Source organism: Lissotriton helveticus, chromosome 4_1 (assembly GCF_964261635.1).
Source record: "Lissotriton helveticus chromosome 4_1, aLisHel1.1, whole genome shotgun sequence".
Taxonomy (NCBI): Eukaryota; Metazoa; Chordata; class Amphibia; order Caudata; family Salamandridae; genus Lissotriton; species Lissotriton helveticus.
The window spans coordinates 1,070,416,813-1,070,441,676 of record NC_136063.1 but is presented as its reverse complement, the minus strand read 5'-3'; the positions used below and the strand labels follow the sequence as shown (position 1 = coordinate 1,070,441,676).

General features: G+C 43.6%; 1 protein-coding gene across 1 annotated transcript in view; it reads right to left on the bottom strand.

Moving 5' to 3' along the window:
* Positions 1-24,864, bottom strand: part of DNAH5 (dynein axonemal heavy chain 5) — a 5,174,212-nt gene that overhangs the window by 2,209,034 nt on the left and 2,940,314 nt on the right. Inside the window, exon 51 of the mRNA XM_078687662.1 lies at positions 8,529-8,727. Within this exon, the coding sequence (XP_078543788.1) occupies positions 8,529-8,727 (199 nt within the window). The remainder of the gene's footprint in view (positions 1-8,528; positions 8,728-24,864) is intronic.

Sequence of the window (24,864 nt, the reverse complement as noted above, 5' to 3'; positions counted from 1 at the left end):
CAGGTAGGCTTGCGCGAAGAGGAAGGTTTTGAGATTCTTGCGAAACAGGAGGTAGGAAGGAGAAGTACGCAGGGTCGCAGGGAGGGAGTTCCAGAAGGTGGGAGCCAAGACAGCAAAACTCGAACCGCCCGCTTTCTGTTTTTTAAAACGAGGAATGGCGAGGAGGGCCGAATGGGCGGAGCGAAGTTCTCTGCCAGGGTGATAAGGCTTAATGGCAGAGCAGATGAATTCGGGAGCAGTGCCCGATCTGGCCTGATAAGTGAGGCAGCCAAGTTTAAAGAGGGCGCGCTCTTTTATTGGGAGCCAGTGAAGTGCTTTGAGCAGTGGGGTGGCCCGATGGTATTTGGGCAAGCCGTGGATCAGGCCTGCACCAGTTGCAAACGATGGATCGCGTAGGCAGGGGCCCCGTTGTAGACTATGTTGCCATAGTCTATACGAGACAATACCATAGCCAATACAATTACTTTCAGAGCAGAGGAAGAAAAGAAACGGGAGACTTTCCTAATTATTCTAAGGGAAAAAAACAAGAGGAAACCACGGAACTAACTTGTGAGTGGACAGTGAGTTGAGAGTTGAGGAAAATTCCCAGGGTTTTTACTTTGGGCACAGGGAGTGGGGGTACACCAAGGGAAGGGGGCCAAATAGAGGGGGACCATGGACTGCAACCACCTCCGGTCAGGACCAGCTCGGTCTTGTCCGGGTTGAGTTTGAGGTGGTTGCAGTTCATCCAATCATGAATGAACGTCATTACTGTCTGGACGTTCAAAGCAGATGAAGATGAATGAGATAGGTTGAAGATTAGCTGGAGGTCATCCGCGTAATTAAACACGGTGACCTCCAGCTGCTGTAACATAAAAATGAGGGGGAAGATATAAAGGTTAAACAAAAGGGGGGAAAGTGATGAGCCCTGGGGGACCCCGCACTCTACCTTGCGGGAGGCCGCAGCGTAGCCAGCCAGGCGGACCGCTTGAGTTCTCCCAGAAAGAAAGGACTCAAGCCATGAAAAGGCCAAGCCTTCTATGCCAGCCGCCCTGACACGGTGGAGGAGGATGGAATGGTCCACCGTGTCAAAAGCGGCGGACAGGTCTAGGAGTATCAGGGCTTGCGGAAGGTTGGTGTCAATACCTTCGCGCAATTTGTCCATTACTGAGATGACCACTTTCTCTGTAGAGTGCATGGGGCGGAAGCCTGCTTGACAGGGGGAGAGGCAATGATTTGCCTCGATGTGGGTGGTCAGGGTGGTGGTGATATGAGTTTCGAGGACTTTTGCAAGGTAAGGCAAGAGTGAAATGGGACGGTAACTGGAAAGGGAAGATGAGTCGGCGTCCGTTTTTTTTAAGATTGGTATAACAATCGCCGATTTGTGAAGACTGGGGACAGAACCGAATGCGAGTGAGTCATTAAGAAGGGTCAGGGGAGGTGAAGGACAAGCTGAGTAAATTTCTTTAAGAATGCGGGCGGGAGCAAAATCCAGGGGGGAGCCAGATTTGACCCGATGCAGAAGAGGAAGGAGAGTGTCGTTGGTTAATAATGGAAAATTGGTTAGCTTGACAGTAGTGATGGGAGGGGACGGGGTGACAAAGGTGGGGGGGGCAGGGGGATGTTAAGTTTAATTTTGACCACTTTATCTATAAAGAACTCATTGAGCGAGTCACAGAGGGGCTGGGATGGGGGGATGGTGACCGTGGCTCTGCTTGATGATGCTAGTTCGTGAATAGTGGAGAAAATTTCCTTTGATTTTAGACTCAGCTGTCAATATCCTGTTGGTATAATATTCGGTTTTAGCCTCAAGAATGCCCTTTTTGTAGGTTTGTAAGACAGACAAGTAGGTTGCCTTTTGTGCGGGATTGTAAGCACTTCTCCAAGCTCGCTCGGCCCTTCTTGCAGCTAGTTTCATTGCCTTAAGGTCCGGTGTAAACCAGCGATTGGCTGCGTGGGCCCGTTTAACTGTGAGCCGCCTTAAGGGAGCGAAATCATCGCCCGCCGCAGTAAGCCAGTGATTAATGGCAGCCAGTTGAGAGGTAGCTGAGAGGCCAGATACATCAGGGTTGGTTTTGGCCAGGGCTGAGCAGAGAGAAGGCATGTCTGTTTTGCCCCATTTCCGAACCCAGATGTTTTTGGGGAGCGGAGGTTTGACCGTAGGCGCCAGGGCAAGAGAGAACGTGATGAGGGAATGATCCGACCACAAGCATGGAGATATAACGGGGGGTGTAGACGGAACGTTCAGTGACCAGATTTGGTCTAGTGTGTGACCATGAATGTGGGTGGGGCTATGAATCAGTGGCAGGAAGTTTAAACTGTTCATAAGGTTGGTAAACTCCTTAGATTGGGGACTTTCGGCAGGGTCACTTGGCCAGAAGTTGAGGTCCCCAAGGACCAGTACCGAAGAGTTATTGATTACCAAGGTAGCCAAAAGAGTCTGGATATTGGAAAGAAAAGAGGGGGTGGGTTGGGGAGGGCGATAGATTAAGACAAAAGTGAGGGGGGCCAGGTAGGAGGTAGAGCGAGCCACAAGGTGGTCCACATCGGGGATAGGGGGAGATGGGAGAACTTGGAAATTGAGGTCAGTACGAGCTATTAGGGCCACTCCTCCACCCCGCTTGCCCTCTGGGCGGTCCGCTCGAATGGCGGAGTATGAAGATGGTAGGGCGGCAAGCACATTGGGTAGGGAGTCGGTCTTGAACCAGGTCTCAGTTAAAAATAAGAGATCTGGTTCATGGGTGTCAATGTAATTAAATAGTTCGTATTGATGATTGACTGCAGACCTAGTGTTCAGGAGGGCAGCCGAAGTGTTAAACAGAGGGGCAGGGGGGCCAGGGAGTGGGAGGGGAATGGGAAGGGATGTGGGAGGTAGTGAGGCTAGATGTGATACAGTCCCGGGAGGGAAGTGAGGTGGAGGAGTGTATAGGCCAAGATGTTGAAGATAGGTCAAAGTGGAATGGTCGATGGAACCCGGGGCCCAGTGCTGACATAGCTGGGAAGATGAGTAAGTGACAAAACCGGCAGCGTCTCGTGCCCCTGGCCCCGGTCGGCCGCGGACGGGCGCAGACGGGCTTAACTCAGGCGCAACTCCGGCGCGCCTCCGTCGCGCCCACTGCGCTCGTCCGCTGCGCTGACGCATGGGGGACGTTTAAGTAGGCTGGTCGTGAGGGTGGGCGGAGTTAGCAGGGCGGGATGGGAGGGGTTTTAAAAGAAATAACGTCCACCGCTCGTAGTCAGCGGGACGAAGATGGTAGGCTGCTTGTAGTCAGCAAGGAAGCAGAAGAGGTATTAAACAAGTTACAAGTGCCGCCCGCGAGCGAGTCCTCTGCCACAGGGCTGCTCGAGTGCACAAGAGTAAAAAAGGGGCGGAGCCTAAATAGGCTGGTCGCGAGGGTGGGCGGAGTTAGCAGGGCGGGATGGGAGGGGTTTTAAAAGAAATAACGTCCACCGCTCGTAGTCAGCGGGACGAAGATGGTAGGCTGCTTGTAGTCAGCAAGGAAGCAGAAGAGGTATTAAACAAGTTACAAGTGCCGCCCGCGAGCGAGTCCTCTGCCACAGGGCTGCTCGAGTGTTAATACATGGGCTTCGGGTGGCTGAAGATGGCTTCAAGTACTTGGGGATATTCGTTACATCACGAAAGGAGCTCTGCACGAGCCACAATGTGGGGACGGTTCTCTCGAGTTTTAGGCTGCCACATGGTGAAGGGGATTGCCTCTCACCCCGATGGGAAGAGTGGTCCTAATTAAAATGATTACACTCCACAAGTTCCTAGAATACTTACTATCCAGTCACCCAGATGGCATGCACTAAGATCAATGGAGAACTGAGAACCCTGCTTTGGGATGAGTGACACCCGAGAATTTCCCTCATAACACTTGGATTTACCCCTGCAAGAACACCCAATGTTTCGACTTGAACAGGCTCTGCTGAAAAACAGAACCCGCCTACATTATCTTTAAGGAGGGAGGGGCACCCGGATGTTGCCTCCAGTAACACAGGTCGCACTTGAAGCTTTGGGTCAAAGCCACAAAGGCGTTAGGTTGGGCCCACAGGATCACCAGGGGATCACTCCTCTGGAAAGGGACTTGGCTCTGGGAGTTTGTAAAATTGGGTGGATTTAAACTGTGGGATACCATTGGTATCTTTAAGGTGGGTGATATCCATAAAAAGGGGGATACTATACCCTTTTCCTCACCGCGAAGGTAGTTCAGTATGGACCAGACCCAATTTCTAAACTATGCACGCTTGGCATGACGAAGGGTTGGAAGGGGCAGAGCTACCTGAATAAGCCCCATTAGAGGGTTGAATATTAATGGATGAACTGGATGAACTGGGAAAGGGAGCAATTTCCGCCACATACAAAACAATCAACAATATGCAGGATAGCCTGGGCCAGCTGCATGAGAGATGGCAACGAGATGTGGGAGAACTTGAAGATATAGACTGGGAGGCGACGTTTAAGCACCCAAGAGAGGTTGCTATCAAGTTGCGCCTATGTCCAGGCCATACCCGAAATGGCAGACATCTATATACGTGTGACTAACATTGACAGGACCGGAATGGGATAGCAAACTAGCCCTGGCACTTACGTTCAACCGGCCCCAGGAGGTGGGGGAGTGCTGGCGGGACCACTGCTGCTGTGCTTTTGTTACAAGAGGCCGACTTTCCAGCACTGCTCCAAAACCGACCCACAGTAAAACAAAAAATGCCCCACACCTGTCGAAAACCAGCCCCTACCCTTCCCGCTCACCGTCGAAATGCCCGGTGCCCGCTAAGGCCAATCCGGCCTCGACTATTGATGATACTGCGTGAGCATGAGCCTGTCTTATTTGCTGTTTTATGTTTTGATTTTGCTAACACCCAATAAAGAAATAGAACAACAACAAAAAACTTAACCCAGTTTCCAGACCGAACAACATAATTTTGGAGTATTTGTGTTTCAAGTTTAAATCTATTCATATTGACATATAACTACAAAGCCAATGGTAACTGCTCTCAGAGACAGGTTTTCAAATGGTCTTTTGGGGTTTACTTTTAAAAAATTTGAAAAATAAATGAAATATTGTTGACTGTCACAACCTGTCAACTGTAAGAATACATCTTTTCGTGAAAAAATCTAGAAGACCAAGATCAAGGAAAAGAATACAAGTAAGAGGTAGGATATACCTGTATTATTTTGTTGTTTTACATGTGATTCCATATTATATATGTGTTTTATCCATTAATGCACTTTTTTCTTTTCAATGGGAAAGGCTTGTAAGTCTGATTATACGCTGTGATGTAATGCCAAACTACCGTACTGAACTGAGAACATATCTGTTTTAAACCCGTACTGTAACATGAAAGTCACACAAATGAAGGTTCTAATTCCATAACTGTCAGTCTTCACACGTGATATTCAGGACTGCAGATTAAACAATAGCAAGTATGGACTGGGAAAGCTGTTTTAGTGCACTGCATCTAGAAATTGAATTAAACGTGCTGTGGATATATAAATGAAAATTAAAAGCAGCACTTTTGTTAGGCCACAACTGCCACCAGTAAATGTAACAATAAAGGGGCATATTACCAAGCAATAGCGATAATTATTGCTATTGCTTGGTTAGAGACAAAAATTACCGCTGAGCTGCGGCGATTTTTATTGCAAATAAACCTTGGTATTACCAAGGTTTGTCGCAAATGCGATAAAAAACGGCCGCAATGCATGAACGCTGAAAAGTCAGCGATATTCATGCATTTCCGAGCTAATGCTCCTAGCCATGTTATCCACCTCCCATTGGATAACATGGCTAAGAACTGCTCAGGGCAGGTGTTAGCTTTTGGAGATATTCGCGCTTAGCGCGAATATCTCCAAAAGTTGGTAATAGGAGATAGCGATGTTAGCGACTGTTTCCAGTCGCTAACATCTTGGCACGCCCACTTTGCATGTCATTAGTGATAAATATCACTGACATGCAAAGTGGGGCCCAAGATGGTCGCTATTTCCTAATAGCTGTCGCTAACTGGTGTTAGCGACAGCTAGGTAATAGCGAGATAATTTTATCTCCGCTTTCTTGGCTTTTAAAGCCAAAAAAGCGGAGATAAACCCCCTTGATAATATGCCCCTAAGTGTACTGCGCTGGCAGTTGTATATTTACCACGGAGGTCTAAGATATCACCTCTTCCAGGAGATAGTACAAGTAAGAACATGTGTAGCTCAGCAAAAGAGAGCAAAGGAAGGTAGAGTCTGCTAGCAGCAAACCAGTAGAGAGAGGCATTAACCAGACACTGGGATTTGGGAAGGGGCGTTGGTTAAACATGTAAAGAAGCCAAAGTGAACCACATGCACTACATGAGTGTGTAGAATTCCTCTATGTGGTCAAATGTGAGCTGTATGTCTACTCTACAGTCTTGAGGGGTGCAAATAATGGGCTCTGACACAGTGATAGTATGTTAGAAATCTGTAGGAACTCTCACCAAGTTCAACTCTAACAGTGGCAGCGATTCGTGCATGTAGACAGTGAAAATGCCAATGTTCTGGCTTAGACACAATAGCATATCAATGCTTGCTATCAATGCTTACTGAAATGGCTTTTTTTTAACTTTGCGCGTCTGTGTTGTGTAAGGGCCAAGACTGGTTTCAGGCCTGATGAGTGCAGGCATAAGGCTGTCATCTCTGCGTGGCACAGGGAAAGTGTGCTAAATCTTAGAATGGATGGGGGGGGGCGCTAGTAATAAGCATTCTGCAGGATCTAAATATGTCCATACCAACTGGAAGTCTTCCATATAGTGTTGCTGGTTATAGCTTTAAAAAAACAGGATGTCGACCATGCCATTACACATGTAAAGCAACGTATATTTGTTTTATACATAAACCTAAATGCACTTCGAGTAACAAACCCAAATGTGTGATAAGAAAAAATTGCACATCAAACAGGAGAAATGTCTAAAGGAAACTCTTTCAGTCTGGTGTATCACAAAATGATGATGTTGACGGGGTACCCAAAGAAAGGTTATCTTTATATCAATTAGATATATTTCGCACGCCCCAGACCCCGAAAACGGAAAAGCAAATGCAAAAAAACCTAATGAACTATAGAAATCAGGCCTTGACACAAAATTACTGAAGCTTGGTATGGATATACAAAATACCATATTCAAAGGCAAGGTCAGTAAATGTTAAAGAATAAATAATAAGATAATTGGGCATACACAATCAATTTCCAAGCATGCCAGTATTAACATCAGTTCACAGTGATTGTGCATTCAATGTATTGCGTAAAACCAGTTTTATACAGTCGTCCAAAGGGGGGACAATATGAGAATAGGCTATCTAAGAGAGTCCCACACAACAGAAAAAAGAAACTGTCCAACAATACAGAAAACGTGCTTACGGTTAAAAGTAAACCATTTACATAACTCAGACTTTCATTTTTTAGATACAATGCAATAAAAACACAAGATAAAGCAGCAACTCTTTTCTTGAGCAACTACGACATAAACAGCAATTTGAAAATAAGGACGTTTCCTCCTATGAAGCTCAACAAGAAACGTGACCATTAGAAATAAACATTTGGGGCCAGATGTAGGTGGCCAATTACCGGTCGGTAACGGCCGAATTCGGCCGTTACCGACCGGTAATTGGATTTTGAGATGTAGGGCCCTTAATTTTACAGAATCGGTAAATTTACCGATCGGTAAATTTACCGATTCTGTAAAATACCGAATCGGAATTTTTACCGATTCGGTAAATTTGAGATGTAGGTCGGACTCTTCTGAGTCCCACAAGCCTTACCGAATCGGTATTTTACCATCAAATCCAATTTGATGGTAAAATACCGATTCCGGTGTGCATGCACATGTGTGCATGCACACCTCTGCCATATGACAGGCAGACCTGCCCTTGGGGCATGTATGCCTGCCACATGGCACCCGAGCCTGTTTTGGGGGGGCCAGAGGGTGTCAAAGTGACACCCCCTGCACCCTTGTGAAATTCAGTATTTACCGATTCGGTAAATACCGAATCGGTAATGCCCATTCATTTCTATGGGCTTCAAAGCCCATAGGAATGAATGGGCATTACCGATCGGTATTTACCGAATCGGTAAATACCGAATTTCTCCGATTCGGTATTCCAGCACATCTGGAATACCTACATACTCACCCCTCTGATTTACCGATTCTTAATTACCGAATCGGTAAAATTCGGTAATTAAGAATCGGTAAATCAATCCTACCTACATCTGGCCCCTAGTTTCTCCTCTTGGGACTGGGGTTTGGTGCTGCTGGGAGAATGCTATCAGATAGAAACATCAAGCATGGGCAACAAAAAGCAAGGCCTGATTACGATCTTGGCGGATGAGATACTACATCGCAAACGTGACGGATATCCCGTCGGCTGTATTACAAGTTCCATAAGATATAAGGAATTTTGTAATATGGTGACTGGATATCCGCCAGGATCATAATCAGGCCCTATGTTTTACAAAAAGCACAGGTGCGGTTCACCGTTGAACCAACATGCAGAGATGGAAGCACAGCTTTAATTGTAACTCAGTTATGATTACCTGTTGCTTCTGGTGCGTCCCTTAAAAAATCAACAAAAAAGGCATCTACTCCAACATCCACCAGAACCTTTTTTGCTTCACCGAAATCCTCCACTGACAGTTTTACCAATGACTTATCAAACCATTCGACGTCTTCAGAGGTAGTGAAACGATCAGCAATGACACGCTTGCATTCATGTTTCCACAACTTCAACAGCATCTGTTTCAAAACAATGTAAAGAATAAGATATGAAACTCGATCACAAAGCATCAGCTTTCATGTTGCAAAGATCAAATAGAATGTTTGTCCTTCCTATAACTGGCTTTTCACCTTAAGATATACTGTTACTAATAGGCTACTGTCAAAAATGAAGTGGGGGCGCACAAGAGCCATGTCCCTTAGTCAATTCATGGGTTGTTTTTTTTTGCAGTTTTTTATAGCGCAAACTCGACTTGAAATGAAATTAAATGAAATAACCATTTGTACAGAGCATGGCTACCCGGAACCATCCCAGTGCTGAGCAAACTAGAGACAGGTGGCAGAATCTAGGGAAAGAGAATAGTCTTTAATTGTTTGCGGAAGGCCAGGTGATTAGATTCCCTTCGAAGGAGCAACGGTAGAGAGAGTTCCAGAGTTTAGCCGCGTTGTACGAAAACAACCGGCCTCCACTTCTGGCCTTCTTAATCCTTGGGACCTCAACTAAATGGAGCTCGGCAGATCACAATTTCCTCTTGGCCTTGTATGGGCAGATCATAGATGAATTTATTGGAGGCCCATTCCCTTGCCGTGCTCTGTGGACCACACAAAGGGCCTTAAAACGGATTCTTTCCTGCACTGGGAGCCAATGGAGGGAGAGAAGTGCAGGTTTTGCTGAATGGCAATTGGAAACTCCCGCTAGCAGTCTCGCTGCACAATTTTGTACTGTCTGGAGATTTGCTACTACTCCGCATAACACTGCCAAGGTCGAATATCCAGATCAGTGTGTTTAAAGTAAGCATTTTCGAACCAATCTATCTACCCATGCGGAAGGGAAAGAATGTAAATATTCTCTTTGTAAATGAAGTTAATGGGACCTTATGGGTATGAATAATCTTTTATAAAATTAAAGGGGAGAACAATGATCCCCATGAATAGAAGGTCTATTGTATTTTCTTTGTCACACAGGTTATCTTTAATTTAGCCAAAATTTAGAAGAGTCAAGTCAAGTCAAAACCACTTTATTCGATTTAGTTAAAAATCATAAAAGCATTCTACAAGAAATTTAAAAAGGGACAATACAAATTCATGAGAGGTTACATACATCAATAACAATTTATATATACACAGTTTAAAAACAGTTAAAAGAAAAATAAATATTTAGCTAAAATTTACAGGTACAAAAAATACATTTCATCCTTCAGTGCAAAACCCCAATATTACATTTTAAGACGTCTCCTCCTGATCCTAACAGCAGCAACAAGATAGTTGGCCACGCTACACATGACCAAAGCTGAATCCAACATTTGGAGATACAGGAGGGCTGGTTTTGCCTGGTGGAAGGCTTTGTCCTTCAATAAAGGTACCAGGTATTTCTGTCTGGGCGCAATATAGAAATGACAGAACAGCATAAGGTGCATATTATCTTGCGGTGAAAAGTTGTCGCAACTACACACAGGTGCATCCTCCTGCTTATACCAACCTTGACTATCACAAAGAACCGTATAAATCTGGTTAAACCGGAATTTTACCAGAAGCCACCTGTGAAAAGGGATGTTAACAATGGCGAGGTACGGTTGTATAGCAAGGCAGGTAATGGCCAAAAAATGGGCTCTAACCGTGGGTTTTGTAAGTTGGCGTTCCTCCCTCTCCACGATTTTCAATTTGGAAAAGTTGAGCTTGACCCAATCTAAATCAGATTTCCTTAGACCCTGAGGGGCAAAAAAAATCTCAGGAAGACCAAGGTCCAAGGAACACTTATAGATGTATGATAGCCAAGCAATATTTTTAGATTTATCCAATTTTAGACAGTCCCCCAGTATTTTATGATTTAAACCTAGGTTGTTATTGGTCCAGGTCCTAATCCATAACAAAATAGGTGCCATTAGAAGGATATCAGTGATATACCCTAAACCAAGCTCCTGGTGAACTGAAAACGTAGCTGTTGATTGGGGGAGCCCTAGTATAGATCGAAGGAACTTATTTTCTTCCCTTTGAATAGATTCACAATTCACATAGCCCCACAGGCCTGAGCCATACCTGGCTATTGCCACAGATTTTGCCCTATACAAGCTTAATAAAGCACCAGTCGGCTTCCCACCCAGTCTCCTAGAAAAACTTAAAATTGCATTTGCCGAGCTCCTAACTGCTTTAGTTTTGGCTGTAATTTGAGGAGCCCAGCTACCCTTGGTATCATAGATTACACCAAGGTAAGTAAATATTTTGACATTAGTGATCACATCACCATTACAATAGAACTGTTTGGTATTATTTTTAACAGCCCCAAATGCCATAATGTGAGATTTGGAATTGTTTACCACTAAGTCAAGTGAAGACATAAAATCACTAAAAGCATTTAAAAGTCTTTGCAAACCTAAATGGGTCCGAGCTATCAAAGCAGCGTCATCCGCGTACAGGAGAACAGGGATGCGAGTATCCCCTGCACGCGGTGTGTCCAAGGTAGCAGTTAAAAGATTCTTCTCTAATGAATTTATATAAAGAGTGAACAGCATGGGAGCAAGAATGCAGCCCTGCCGCACGCCCCTGCTCGATTTGAACCAAGCTGTACGATTGCCTTCTTGGTCCATTCTAATTGATGCTTTTAAATCCTTGTGGAGTTCTGCCAAAAAGTGCACAAGGGGAGGATCAAGTCCCAATTTTAACAACATGGTCCACAGCCGGGCTCTATTGACCAAATCAAAGGCCGTGGACAGGTCCATAAAGGCAACAAAAATTGACCCCTTTTTTGCCGTTGTGTATTTTGAAATTATCAAATGAAGATTTAAGCATTGGTCCTCTGTTCCTCTACCTGAGCGAAACCCATACTGGGCATCTGTTAAAATATCCTTATCTAGAGACCAACTGTTAATTCTTGCTAGCAAAACTTTGCCCAGGACCTTCATGGAAGAATCCAATAAAGATATAGGTCGAAAGCACTTGGGGTCGTTTCTTTGGCCCTTTTTAAAAATTGGGACTATGATTGAACATGCCCAGGTTTTTGGCAAACCCCCCTCAAGCACACAGTTAAAAACATTGGCTAAGATCTCTGCCCACATCCCTGGGTTTAGTTTGTAGAGATCCAAAGGGACCCCGTCTGGGCCGGGAGCTTTATTAACAGCAGAGCCTAATATCGCAACCTCTACTTCAGATTTACTAAATTTTAACTTAAGAGGAGAAGTTGGGGAACAAGGCATTGCAAATGCCTCAACTATTTCATTTGACCCATATATATTAGAAAAATGTTTAATCCACTCTGCTTCAGGGATATTTATTTCAAGATCCATGTTATTTGATTGAGCAAATAAGGTGTTATTAATTATGGACCAGAATTTGGAACTTTGTTTAAGGGTGGTGGAATCCATTAAAGAGTCCCAGGCTTCCTCTTTGATGGCCTTTTTTCGCGACTTGACCACCATAGCGTATTCTTTTCTCAACTGTGCCACCAATGACCTATCTCTAGGGGATTGTTTAAGACCTTTCAGCAGAGCCGAGTGTGCCTTAGAGCATGTATGATCGAACCAACCAAAAGCTGGAACAGGACCCCTCCTTGGTCTAGCTGTAAGCTCTTTTTCTACTCTGGCACTAATGGCCTCAAAGGCACTAACTACCTCCTTCCCCCCCTCTCTAAGTCCCTACATTTCTCAAGTTCTACAACCATATTTTGCTCAATTAGACCAAGAAAGTCCTCAGGGCAAACTTTACACCATTTAAGGCACCTTCCCTGGTCTCTACTCCTTACATCCCTTGTAGAGGTGACCCTCAAGGCCCCTTAGCTCAAGCCAGAGAAAGCGTCCAAAACTAACAGCACCGGGTTATGGTCGCTGAACCCGTTTACAATTGCATTATAGAACAATACATGGCGTAAGAGCCCCGGGGACATAAAAAAGAAATCAATGATCGATTCACTTCCCCTTGCATTATACGTGACCACATGCTTTTTTAAGTCTGAAAACCCTGGTTCAAATAAATCATTAAATGATAACAAATTTTCCATTGCCACACCCTTGGGGCTATGCTCAAAATGTGGCAAAGATGTGTGATCTGGGCCGGTATCATCTACAATCTGGCAATGTAACCCGCACAAATGAACATTAAAATCTCCCATCATGATTAGTTGAACAAAAGTGGTTTGTTTTGACATATAATTGGTTAAAAAAGAAGATAAGCCTTCTAAAATAAAATTAGGGGGGCCCCCCTGCATGGAGTTATAGCAATTTATTAACACAATCTTGTTCTTATCTGCCAAAAGAATTTCCACCAGCTGAAAAAAGTATGAGGAAACGGGGATTTCCTTGACAGTGCCTGCTACTTTAACTGAAACTAGAAGTAGCAGACCCCCTCTATCCCTTCCCGCCGTGGAACTCTGCGCGTTAACAAAGAATGAAGTATAGCCATCCACCCAAAAACCATTTTCTTTTGACCAAGTTTCCTGTAAGGCAACTATATCCTGTTCCTTCAGCTTTTGTAGCCAAATCGGGTCCTCCTGTTTTGCCCGTAGGCCCGCGATGTTCCAAGATAGTAACCTGATGTTCCCCCTGCCCGATTCTAAAGGGTCATTTATGGCAGTACTAACAGTATTACATGATGTAACAATCACTGCATTGTCCAAGCATGGGACAATCAGGCTGTCGTGCTCAGGCTCTAGTCAGTCAATCTCTATTTGATCAGCTAAAGCCGTGAACCTATTTGACAATGGTAAGTTGATAGAAGGAATGTTCCTTACAGAATTAGCTAAGCCACCGCCCCTAGGTGGCTTTGTCACCCATTCGTTAACAAACAGAGGCGAAATAAGTTTGTCTTCAGCCCAAGCATTTTCGGTAAGATGTGACATGTTATTCTCACCCTCACCTGACCTATAGACTCGAGGATAAAAAAAGCCAAGTGGCATTGCTCGAACACCTTTGTCTACCGGGTCCAATGGGGAACCATCCCAAAAGAGACGGCTGGCGACATTTCTAGATTTAAAATTAACAATTACACAATCACCAACTACCTCTTTCTTGCTTGTGCCCACCCAGTTAACCCTTCTACCTGTTGCAATATTGTCTGCGATGTTACTTTCTCCAGTGCAGTTCACATTACACCATTTTTTAACATGCTTAAGAAGAGTATCATGATGTTCTACCACCCCATCTGCAAGTTTAGGCACGTTAACCAGAATTGCTACAAATGGTGTTGCATCCGGAGGTAGATTCACTGGGGGTACCCTTCCCGCCCAGCCCCCCTGCGGGCCTCTGGGCCTTACTGTGGGATTTACACTGGGAGCAGCCTCCATTGTGGGAATATATATCCCTTTATCCACTTTCCCTTTTTTTAGAACAGGGTTATCAATGGCCACTTTAGAGGTGACGGTGGGTCTATTTGTAGAAGGACCATCAGCCTTAGGGGCAGAAACCTGCACAACTTTAGGACATGGCGCCATAGGTGTAAAAGAGAAAGGGGCCCGGGTATTAAGGACATCATTAATGCGGTCACATTTTGCCACAAGTCCCTTGACACAATCCTTCAGAGTCTCAGTGATGTCAGAGGCAATCTGGATTAATGCGGCTTCAAGTCTTTCTGTAAAAAGTTTTTCTAATAAAGACGAGATGCCCTCCTCAGTGACGTAAATTGGACGTTGGGCCCCAGGCTGGTCTGTACTTCCTAAATCCCCCGAGGCCATATGGAATTATGGTATCACTGTTTCAGGCAGAACTGGGAATGGAAGAACTGTAGGAGATTGTGGCAAGATGGTTCTACAAGACTCAATGATGACCCTAGGTTCCAGCGGGATACAGTTGATAGTGGAAGTATTAGATGTGTTAGCAGCCACTGGGCTAGTTGCAAGACCCAGCTCACGCTCTGACTCTGCAATCTGTGTTGATAGTTCACCCACTTTTGTTGTTAAGTACGTAATGATACTAGTGGTATACATAGGCACCTTAGCTTTTGCTTCGCCTGCCGCCGATGACACAAATTTGCGCTTACCCATGATGAAAGTGATATGGCCCGTCCCGTCCCAGGTCGTCATTGGACGGCCTTAGACGGCCCGCCCTCTGCCCGGGCTCCGCCCGGCGCCGCCCGCGCGCGTCCGCGACGCGGAGGAAGCTGTCTCCTTTTGTGCGCCTCCTGGCGCTGTGTGCAGGAAGTGGTCCGTGATTACAGCCGGGCAAGCTGGGAGTTGTGGTCCGCGGCCGTGCGATGGTGCTGCACGACGGCGGGGGCGACCACAACGTCAGGGACCCAGCGGCGCTGTGGGTACTTAAAGGTGGGGGCTGCGTGCTGCGACCCCTCCTGGAGCCGGTAAAGGTTTCCTTATGTTAGAAGAGAAACGACACAAATGTAATGAAATGCATTGTGTGTTCTTTTCGGGGTCATTGTTTTATGCAAAGTTTGTTGTCCTGAAGATGGTCTGAGGGAGTCACATGATAGAAGACCGAAACGTCGACTACACAGTCCATCTCCCTACGTATTAATGTATTCTAAGTGACTGTTTTATTGATGAATTCATATGTCACTGTTCTGATTTTATTAGGAATGGATTTTTTTACAAATGATATATAGGTTAAAATGTTTTGTACCTTTTTCATTTTGTAAGCATTGAAATCAATTGTAATTGTTGAATGTACCCTATCAATTTCTGAAATATAAATAAGAAAGAAATTTATCAAAAGATAATCACATGTTTGTTGTCACTGATTGAATTCTCATTGCATTGATTGTTTGAAACAGTAGAAATTAATTTAGGCTGTTTCACAATTTATTCAAATTGGTTCAAAATTGAGAGATATTGAATTCCATTAATTTTAATCTGAAAGGAAATCATTGTTTGAACATAATCCCTTGCAGGCACCCTATACTGACACTACTGCAATAGGGGCGCCCAAATATAGGGCGTTACCGTAATCAATTCTAGACAGTATAAGCGATTGGACTACAACTTTTTTTGCTTGAGAAGGAAGAAGGGGAAGCACTTTGCGGGCCATTCTGAGCAGGCCATAGCAGGTAGCCACAGTCTTTCTGGCCTGCACCTTAAAACGTAGATCCTGATCTAACCAGATGCCTAGGCTCTTTATCTCGGTCTTAGGGACCGGTGCCGGGCCCATGCAAGTTGGACACATCGTGCTGGATTTAAAATGTAAGGGGTTGCCCAGGATCATGAGTTCGGTTTTCTCACCGTTGAGCTAAGACGTGACATGTTCATCCACTTAAAAACTTCTTCAAACATAAGTGGAGGCCTTTAACCCTCTGATCTGCATGATTCAATGCTACGCCCAGTTGGGTGTCGTCAGCGAACGTTACCATATGGATCCCAAATGGGGCAACAATGTCCGCCAGCGGGGCCATATAAATAATAAAAAGAGTTGGTCTCAGCGATGATCCTTGAGGGACTCCAGACTGTAATGGGAGGGGCTTAGAAGCCTTGTCACCCTACAACACTTGGAGAAATCTCCCTTCCAGAAAGAAGCGCAGCCATTGAAGCGCAGTACCGGTCACTCCGACTCTCTTAAGATGGTTAACCAAGATAGGGTGGTTCACTGTATCAAAGGCTGCGCTAAGATCAAGCTGTATAATGGCTGAAGTCCCACCAGCATCTGGGATCTTTCTACCTTCTTCCACTACAGCTAACAGAGCAGTTTCGGTGCTCTGTCATGGGCGGAATTAAGTTTGGAAGGGATGGAGCAAGTCGTGTGATTCAATAAAACCGGACAAAGTCTGGTTTACATATTTCTCAGTGATCTTGCTGATCCCTGGAAGGAGAGAAATGGAGCGCTAGTTGCCCAGATCGGCAGGATCAAGATTGGGTTTCTTAAGTAGAGTTTTCACCATGGCCCTTTTCCAATTGATTGGGACTTTTCCTGTACAAAGTGAAGCGATAATCAGGGCCGTTATAGTAGGGGCAATGGTAGGCGCTACCAATCTCACAATCTTCGGTGGTGCCGGGTCCCTGGGTGACCCACTTTTGACCGAAGACAACAAAGTGAGAACGGATTCCTGGAGAAGAGGAAAGACCTCCAAATAATGTTTGGTTACCTGAGGACTCTGGTCCTTGATAATGCTGATGGGAAGGCACTCACCGTCAATCTGGGGCAGGCATTTAAGGATGTTCTGCACTTTAGCTATGAAACACTCTGCCTGATCATTGCAGCGCTGACCCGAAATGTCAGGTGCCACAGGAGGGGTAGGGGCTTTAAGCAGTTTCTTTATAATGAGAAAGGTTTCTCTGTTTGAGTTGGCAGTTAACAGAATTTTTTTCTCATAATAGGAGGCCTGGGCTTTTTTTATTTCTGCTTATAGATGCAGATGGCCGTCCTATATTCCAACTTCTTGTGAGGTGAGAAATCTTTCCTCCAGTTTTTTTCCAATACTTTACACCACTGTTTTAAAATGCGTAGATTGGGGAAGAACTAAGGGGACTTATGGGATCCACTAGTCTTATTAATCATTTTTTTAGGCAATACTACATTCAATGAATCCTTTATCCAATTACAATAACTGTCATTAGCTATAATTGGGCTAGGATCCGGCTTTGGTTTGGTTCTTTCTAATTCCTGGGCCCACTTGTCAACCGAAAGCTTAGACCAGGGGCGGATGGAGGTACGTATGGACTGGGTTTGATATGAGGTGACCAGTAGAAAGGAATACGATAATGATCAGACCACGGGAGAGGAATAGGATCTTTCCGTTTTAGGTCCTCTAAGTTGGAAAACACAGGTTTGAGAAGGTGCCCTCTAACATGAGTTGGCCGCGCAACCTTCTGTGATAATTGAAAGGCTGTAAGGTCTCGCGCTAATTCTAAAGCATTTAATGCGCCTGGATCATCAAAACGCAAATTAAAGTCTCTGAGAAGGGAAAAATTGGCCGCAGAGCTTGCCTGATTAACAACTGCTTCTACCAGATATTTACAAAATGTACCTGGGGCCCCTGGGGGGCGACAAATAAGGATGCCTGTGAGAGAAAAGGAGGGTGTGAATTCTATCGAAAAGTGAACATTCTCACAATCTGAAAGAGGGCTTTCAAGCAAACGACAGATAAGGTGATCTTTATATATGATAGCAAGGACACCACCCTTACCTGTTCTGTCTATCCTCTGCATCAGAAACCCCTGGGGGAGAGCTTGAACAATATCCGGTTCTGAACTAGGGGTAAGCTCTGTTTTAGTAAGGAACATGACTTGTGGGTCAGAATCTTTTAAAAGTATTGAGATCTCAGTTGTGTGCTTAGGCAGAGATCTACAGTTCAACAGGAGTAATTTGTAAGAGTCCCTGGCCAGAGTTGGCGGAGTAGTGAGAAAAGAAAATTTAAGCTTACAATGTGGGCACCTTTCAGGAAACCTTTCGGGCAGGACAGAATGAGTACATAATGTTCTCATGGTACTATTAAGCTGTTTGAGCTGTAAGCTTGAGTAACGATAGGGGTCGGGGGAGAAAGAAGTAGGGGTTCCGGCCCCTAGACCCGGTAGGGCACGAACGGGCTTGCCATAGGATCGCCTTTGGCGCGGCACGCCCCCATGCGCTGTGGAGTCATTGGTGCCTTTATGCATCAGGGTTCGGCGTTGGGATCAGCAGCTAGAGCGCTGACCCAGCATCACAAGTGCAAGTGCAGAAATAGAGAAAATACTCTTCTACCCCCCAGAGCATTAAACACAGCTCTATAGGTATCAGCGGTAACAGGTAAAACAAATTAAAAGATTAAAACAGTAGCAGATAGCAGCAATACATTTAAAAACAGTGTAACTGGCAGAACCAATCTCAGTCACCAAGTGTTCTGCCTCGAGTCTCTTGAAGGTATTGGAGCGCTTTACATGAGCACTCATTACATTATACTAGTACACATTCATTTTTGCAAGGCACGCTGAGATTACGTGATTTGCCCAGAATCACAGGATGTTGAGTAGGCGCCAAGACTCAAACCTAGTTCCCCAGCTCCAAAGTCAGCTGCTCTAGCTCGAACGCCACACCCAGCGTAACAATTTCTTTCACTTAGTTGTATATTTTTCTGTGAATATATTACATGTCTGCGAAAGTTACCTACAACTTGTATATATGGGTGTTCCTATGAGGAGCGGATCAGTTTGTATTACGATCCATGGAGGATAAAATCAGAAAGGAACTCTGATTTAAAGATGGGCCATCAGTGAAAGAGGTTATTCTGGTTGCAAAAAGGGGTGAGTGTGTATCTGAATGGACGCATGAAAAGAGTAAACCAAGTTCTAGTGCTGAGCAAGATGAGGAGACAGTTTGCATGATAAAAAAATGAAAAAGATGCAACTAAGGAATTAACCAAGGAAGATCATAATATGGTTAGTTGGGACAACAATGTGTCAGGAGAGTGTTTTCACAGTGGAAGAAGTGGACAAAGAGAAAATTCCAAATCATATACAGCTATGTATGTAACATGTTTTAGTTATGGCAAGTTACACAAGACATTGTTTTTCAAATCAAAGGAACTTCACAGAATCTTCCTAGCGGTATAGTTAAGAGTGAAGGGGTGGAACTGGAAATGAAATTTGACTCTTGCTCACACCCAAATATTGTATCTAGAGACACATCTGAACATTGTTTTCAAGTGCAAAATAAGTTGCATGTTATGGATATTAAGCCAGGCAGCTATGGTGGACAACCAATAAGTATGGTAGGATATTTTAATGCATGTGTAAAGTTGGGAGCAAAATACATGATAGGCAAAGTATATGTTGCTAAGAAAGGGGATGACTTTTTTGGATGGACTCATGAGCAGTCAATTGGGGTTACTTTGAATCCTAATACTGATCCCCAGGTTCAAGTGCAAGAAGGAGAAATTAAGGAATGTAACTTTATGGCAGAATTTCCTAATTTGTTCAGGGAAGAGCAAGGTTGCTTGAAATGTTTCAAAAATTGTATTAAACTGAAGAAAGGGGCAAAAGCAACTATGGCAAAAGTTAGAAGGGTTCCTGTAGCTTTACAAGGCAAAGTTAAACAAGAATCAGAAAGGTTGCAACAACAAAAGATCCTAACACATGTGGAGGCCACTGAGTGCTTGGCACCAATTGTGGTGGCCAAGAAGCCTAATGGGGGTATCAGGCTGTTTGTAGACTTAAGAGCATTAAATAAGGAAGTGGTTGTAGATAAATACCCATTCCCTAATATTCATGAGATAATATCTTCATTGGTGGGAGCATAGTCTTCACCACTTTAAACCTTAAACAGGCTTATCACCAGATACAATTAGTGGACGGCTCACAGGAAATAACTGCGTTTATAACGTCAATGGGGGGATTCAAGTACACGAGAATTCGTTTTGGGCTTGTAGACACATCATTGTTATTTAAGGGGTTAATAGCCTCAATTTTAAAAGGTGTTGGGGGTGTAAAGTGTTATCAGGATGATTTTTAGATTTTTGGAAGTACATAATGAACATAATTCTAGAGTGAAAGTTTGTTGAAAAGTCTAATCGAGGCAGGTTTAACACCCCAAAAAAATGCAATTTGCCCAACAAGAGGTGTATCATCTGGGCCACGTAATCACAGGAAGAGGGGTGGCTTCCAAATTGGAGTTTGTGGACTCAATTTCCAAGTTGATTGCACCTTGTACTAAGGAAGAGGTGGTATCATTTCTAGGCATGGTTGAATATTATGGAAAATGTATACAGTGTCTGAAAGACAAATCTTATAACATGAGAACGCTACTTGTAAAAAATATGGAATTTAAGTGGAGTTTAGAGTGTCAGAAAGACTTTGAGGATTTATCCATGTTAGTAGTAAAGGTGAAGGGGCTTTGTTGTAGCAAAAGTGAAATGGGAAGTGCTTGCCTGGGCTTTCAGGGCATTGAGAGGAGCATACTAGAATTATTTGGTTGTAGAGAGAGAGGCTTTGGGCATATTTTGAGTGCTGAAAAAATTATTTCATAATTTTATTTGGGGAACTAATTTTAGAGTGGATGTTAATCATAGGCCTTTAAAGGAAATATTCCAAAGTAAACGTTTAGATTAAATATCATCTAGGATTAGAAGATGGGTGGTAGCTCTGCAGGATTTTGATTTTGTGGTAGAACATGTGACCGGTGTGAGTAATTTGACAGCAGATTGTTTATCTAGGATGGTGGAGAATGTGGAAGAAGTAGGGTTCACAGAGGAAGCTCAGGAGGAAGAGACATTTGATGTGTGTGAAATCACAATGGGAAGAATATCGAGTAGTGGAAAGAGGAATTAAAAAAGGATGTGAAGTTCATGGAAATTGTACAGAAAAAAAGGTAAAGATAATAAAAAGACTTTTTCTAAAATCTGGATGAATGTATTTGATTAATTAGCTGTGGACAGAGACATATTGATGAGAGGGACATAATTGGTATCTCCTAGTTCATTGAGGGGGAGATTAATAAAGGAAGTGCATCAAGGTCACATGGGGATTGTAAAAACTAAGGAAAGGTTAAGAGCACCTTTTTGGTGGCATGGGATGGATTTAAACATTGAACGTGTGGTTACGGAGTATATACAGTATAGGAATAGTGATGAAGTATTGACACCACGTACTAGGTCTATGATGTGTAGGAAATTACCAGACAGTCCATGGCAGGAGGTGCCCATTGATATTGTGGAGTCATTAAGAGGTGAACATAAAACTCCTTTTCTTTTAATTATGATGGATTTACACTCAAAGGGGGTTAAAGTTTCTTGTATAAAGGAAATAACTACAGAAACTGTAATTAGGTTTCTACAAGGCGTTTTCAAAAGAGAAAGTTTTCCAAAATCACGTTTGGCCAACAATGGACCACAGTTTGGTTCTAACAAAATGGAGGAATTTCTTGAGTCATGTGGACTAGAGCATAAAAAGTGTTCTGTGTATCATTCGGACATGAATGGAGCCATAGAGAGATTCAACAGAGTGCTAAAAGAGAATACACAGTTAGCCAGAGTGAATTTACTAAATTAGACGGACGAACTACAGAAATGTGTTACTGCACACCACGTGACACCACACTCTACTACACAGAGGTCTCCATGTGAATGGTTCAAGGAACGGTCACCCAATACCTCATTGTGTACAGGTTGGATGGATTTGGATAAAAGGTTAACATTTAATGGCATTGGAGCATGGCCAAGAAAAAGATCAACATTTTGATGAAAGGAAAAGAGTGAAAGGTAGTTGCGTTGTGTGTGGCGGATTGGGTATAAATCAAGGCACCAGTGGGGTGTATGGTTTGGTTTAAGTATACCAAACCAATTCAAGTAATGAAGTGTTTCAGGAAAGGGGTAAAGGTCAAGGATGGGAGAATACGGAATAATAGTCGGGTGGTCGTGTTAAAATCAGGTACAATTGGAAGGGAAAAATTGATATCCAATGTCCAGGATCAAGGGTGTGAAGGGATGGTGTATGGAAATCACAGTAAGAAAAACATTGAAGAATACAGAAGAAGTATAAGCAGTTGTTTGGTCCTGTCATATATGAAATACTATGTGAAATAAGATTATAAGGTTCTATTTTTTTATTAGCCTCTTTAGTAATTGTTTCTTTAATTTATTTTTGAGTCTGTAATATCTTAGGTCATATAAAAAATGTTGCTCGATTTTTTAGCTCAGTTGTAGTTATGACTTGTTAAAGGAAGGGGAAGTGTGATATTGTACTGTGTCCACCTAAGTAGATGTCAACAGGAAGTATGATGTCAGACAGAATGTAGAATGAAGGTTTAGAATGTGGTTTAAAGCATAACAGGCAGTTGCCTGGAAGATCTTGTTGGGTGAGATTTTGGAATAAAGTATATTTATTAGTCACCCTTTAATGTGTGTTTAGTAACTGATTTACAAAGTTAAACCCAGCTCCCTGTTTTCTACTTTTATTAATATCTGCTGTTTTTTCTGAGAAGAATAAATGAAGAAACAGTACCTCAACTCCCACCCTCTTTTATCCTACCACAGTTTAATAGTAGATTGCATCATTCTTAATCCCATCTCTGTATAACATTCATCACAGTACTTGATATCACCTGCCACATCAATGCTGATTACACACAACTTCTCATTTGACTAAGCGGCACTAAAATGGATGTTGTAGGCACATTCCAAACTTGTATGGTCTCCATTGCAGAATGAATGGTAGCCAATTCATTAAAACTTAACTTTAACAAAATAAAGACTTTAGTGTTAGACAGCTCTCCACCTGCTTGGAATTTAGCTAATTGTTCTGACCAGTTGTGATGCTTACCTGTGCAAGTAGCTAGTGCCTGAAATTTAGGTGTTCTACTTGACTCTGATGTTTGTTTTGTTTTTCAGACTAATATGGCTTCTTTGACCTGTTTCCCCCTTAGTAAAAATAGAAAACAATTCTCCTCGTTCTTGACTTTGTAGGTTGCAGGCTTGTGAGTGAAGCCAGCAATCATTTAAGTTGATATCACTGTAATCGCTTTATTTTGGGCCTTTCTAGATTAGGGGCCCGATGTAGGTATATCTGATTTACCGACTCTAGAATACCGAATTCTACCGATTCGGTATTCTAGATTCGGTAAATCAGACGTAGGGAAAGATTCGGTAATTTGTACCGAATCATACCGAATCGGTATTTACTGATTCGGTAATTGCCATTGATTTCTATGGGCCTTGAGGCCCATAGGAATCAATGTCAATTACCGAATCGGTAAATACCGATTGGGTAAAATTACCGAATTTGCAAGGGGGACAGGGTGTCACTTTGACACCCTGTTGCACCCCTGATTCTAGCTTGTGTGCCACATGTACACAGGAATTCGTTATTTACCATGACATAGTATGTCATGGTAAATAACGAATTCTTAAGGGCCGGTGGCACTGTTTTCAGAGCCACCTACATCACAAATTTGCGATTCGGTAAATTTACTGATTCGGTAATTTACAGAATCGGTAAATTTACCGATACTGTAAATATACCGAATCGGTAAATTTAAGGCCTCCTACATCTGAAACTCCAAGTACCGGTCGGTAACGGCCGAAATCGGCCGTTACCGACCGGTATTTGGCCTCCTACATCTGGCCCTTAGTTCTGTGCCTGATTAAAAGTAGCATTTTCTTTCATGTGTCTTGACTCCAACAGGTTGTCAAGTAGCCACTGCATGGAGAAAGATCCTTATGGTTTTCTAACCCCGTGGCCTCCTATTCTTCTCTAGCTAATAACTTAAAACTCACTAATAATGGAAGGGGGATTAGAAGGGGCACAATGAAGCAGTCTCCTGACAAGGTAGCAGCATTATATTTGTCCATTATTTTGTCACTTTTAGCTCTGGAGGAAACTGTTAGAGCTCCAGTTTCTCCTGAATCCACTGGTAGAATTGAGGCATTGTATGCTGATTTTACTAACAGCCACTAATACCTTTAACCCTCTGGTCCATTCCAAGTCTAACAAGGTGGTCAAACTAACTTGGTTTGATGATACCTGCCATAAGGCAAAGGGAGGTCCTATAAAAGCCATTAAAAACCAGGAACGACCCTTAATTAAACAACTGATGGCCCACTACCAAGCTAGTGTTAAGACAGCAAAAAAGAACTGGGAACAGGATAGATGGATGGCCATTAGAGCAGCATTATCCAATAGAGACATGAAAGTATTCTGGTCCTTAGTGAGCACAAGTAGCGGCGAGGGGTAGCCAGCCCTAGAGCCTAATATTGCTGCAATTGTTTGGAAATCTCATTTCAGGGCTTATACTCTATTGGGGCAGCCCTGTTGAATGTTGATCCATCAGATGCAGCTATAGGGATATGTTATGAAGTGGGCTGTGAGATCACATTACAAGAAGTTTTAAATGCAATTGGGAAGCTTCCCCTTGGGAAAGCCCCGGGATTAGATAAGATTCCTGGGGACTTTTTTCAGGATGAGCCAAACATTTGGGGACCTTATTTGTGTGTAATTTGTAATGCCATTTTGAGGGGTATGAAGGTGCCGGATTCTTGGCTTGGGGCTGAAATTTTCCCTGTCTACAAGAAGGGTTCGCCCCTCCTGCCGATTAATTATAGACCAATCAGCCTGATAGATGTTACCCAGAAAATATTTGCCAGAATACTCCTTGAACGCCTCCATGTTTGGATGGAGGATGGTGAAATACGGAGCACGTATCAGGCTGGTTTTCGGAAAAATAGGGCGACCATTGATCAAATCCTTAGACTTCAGTGGTTATATTGGAAGACAGTGTCAGTGGAGGGTGGCAGTCTCTACCTGATATTCGTTGATCTGAAATCGGC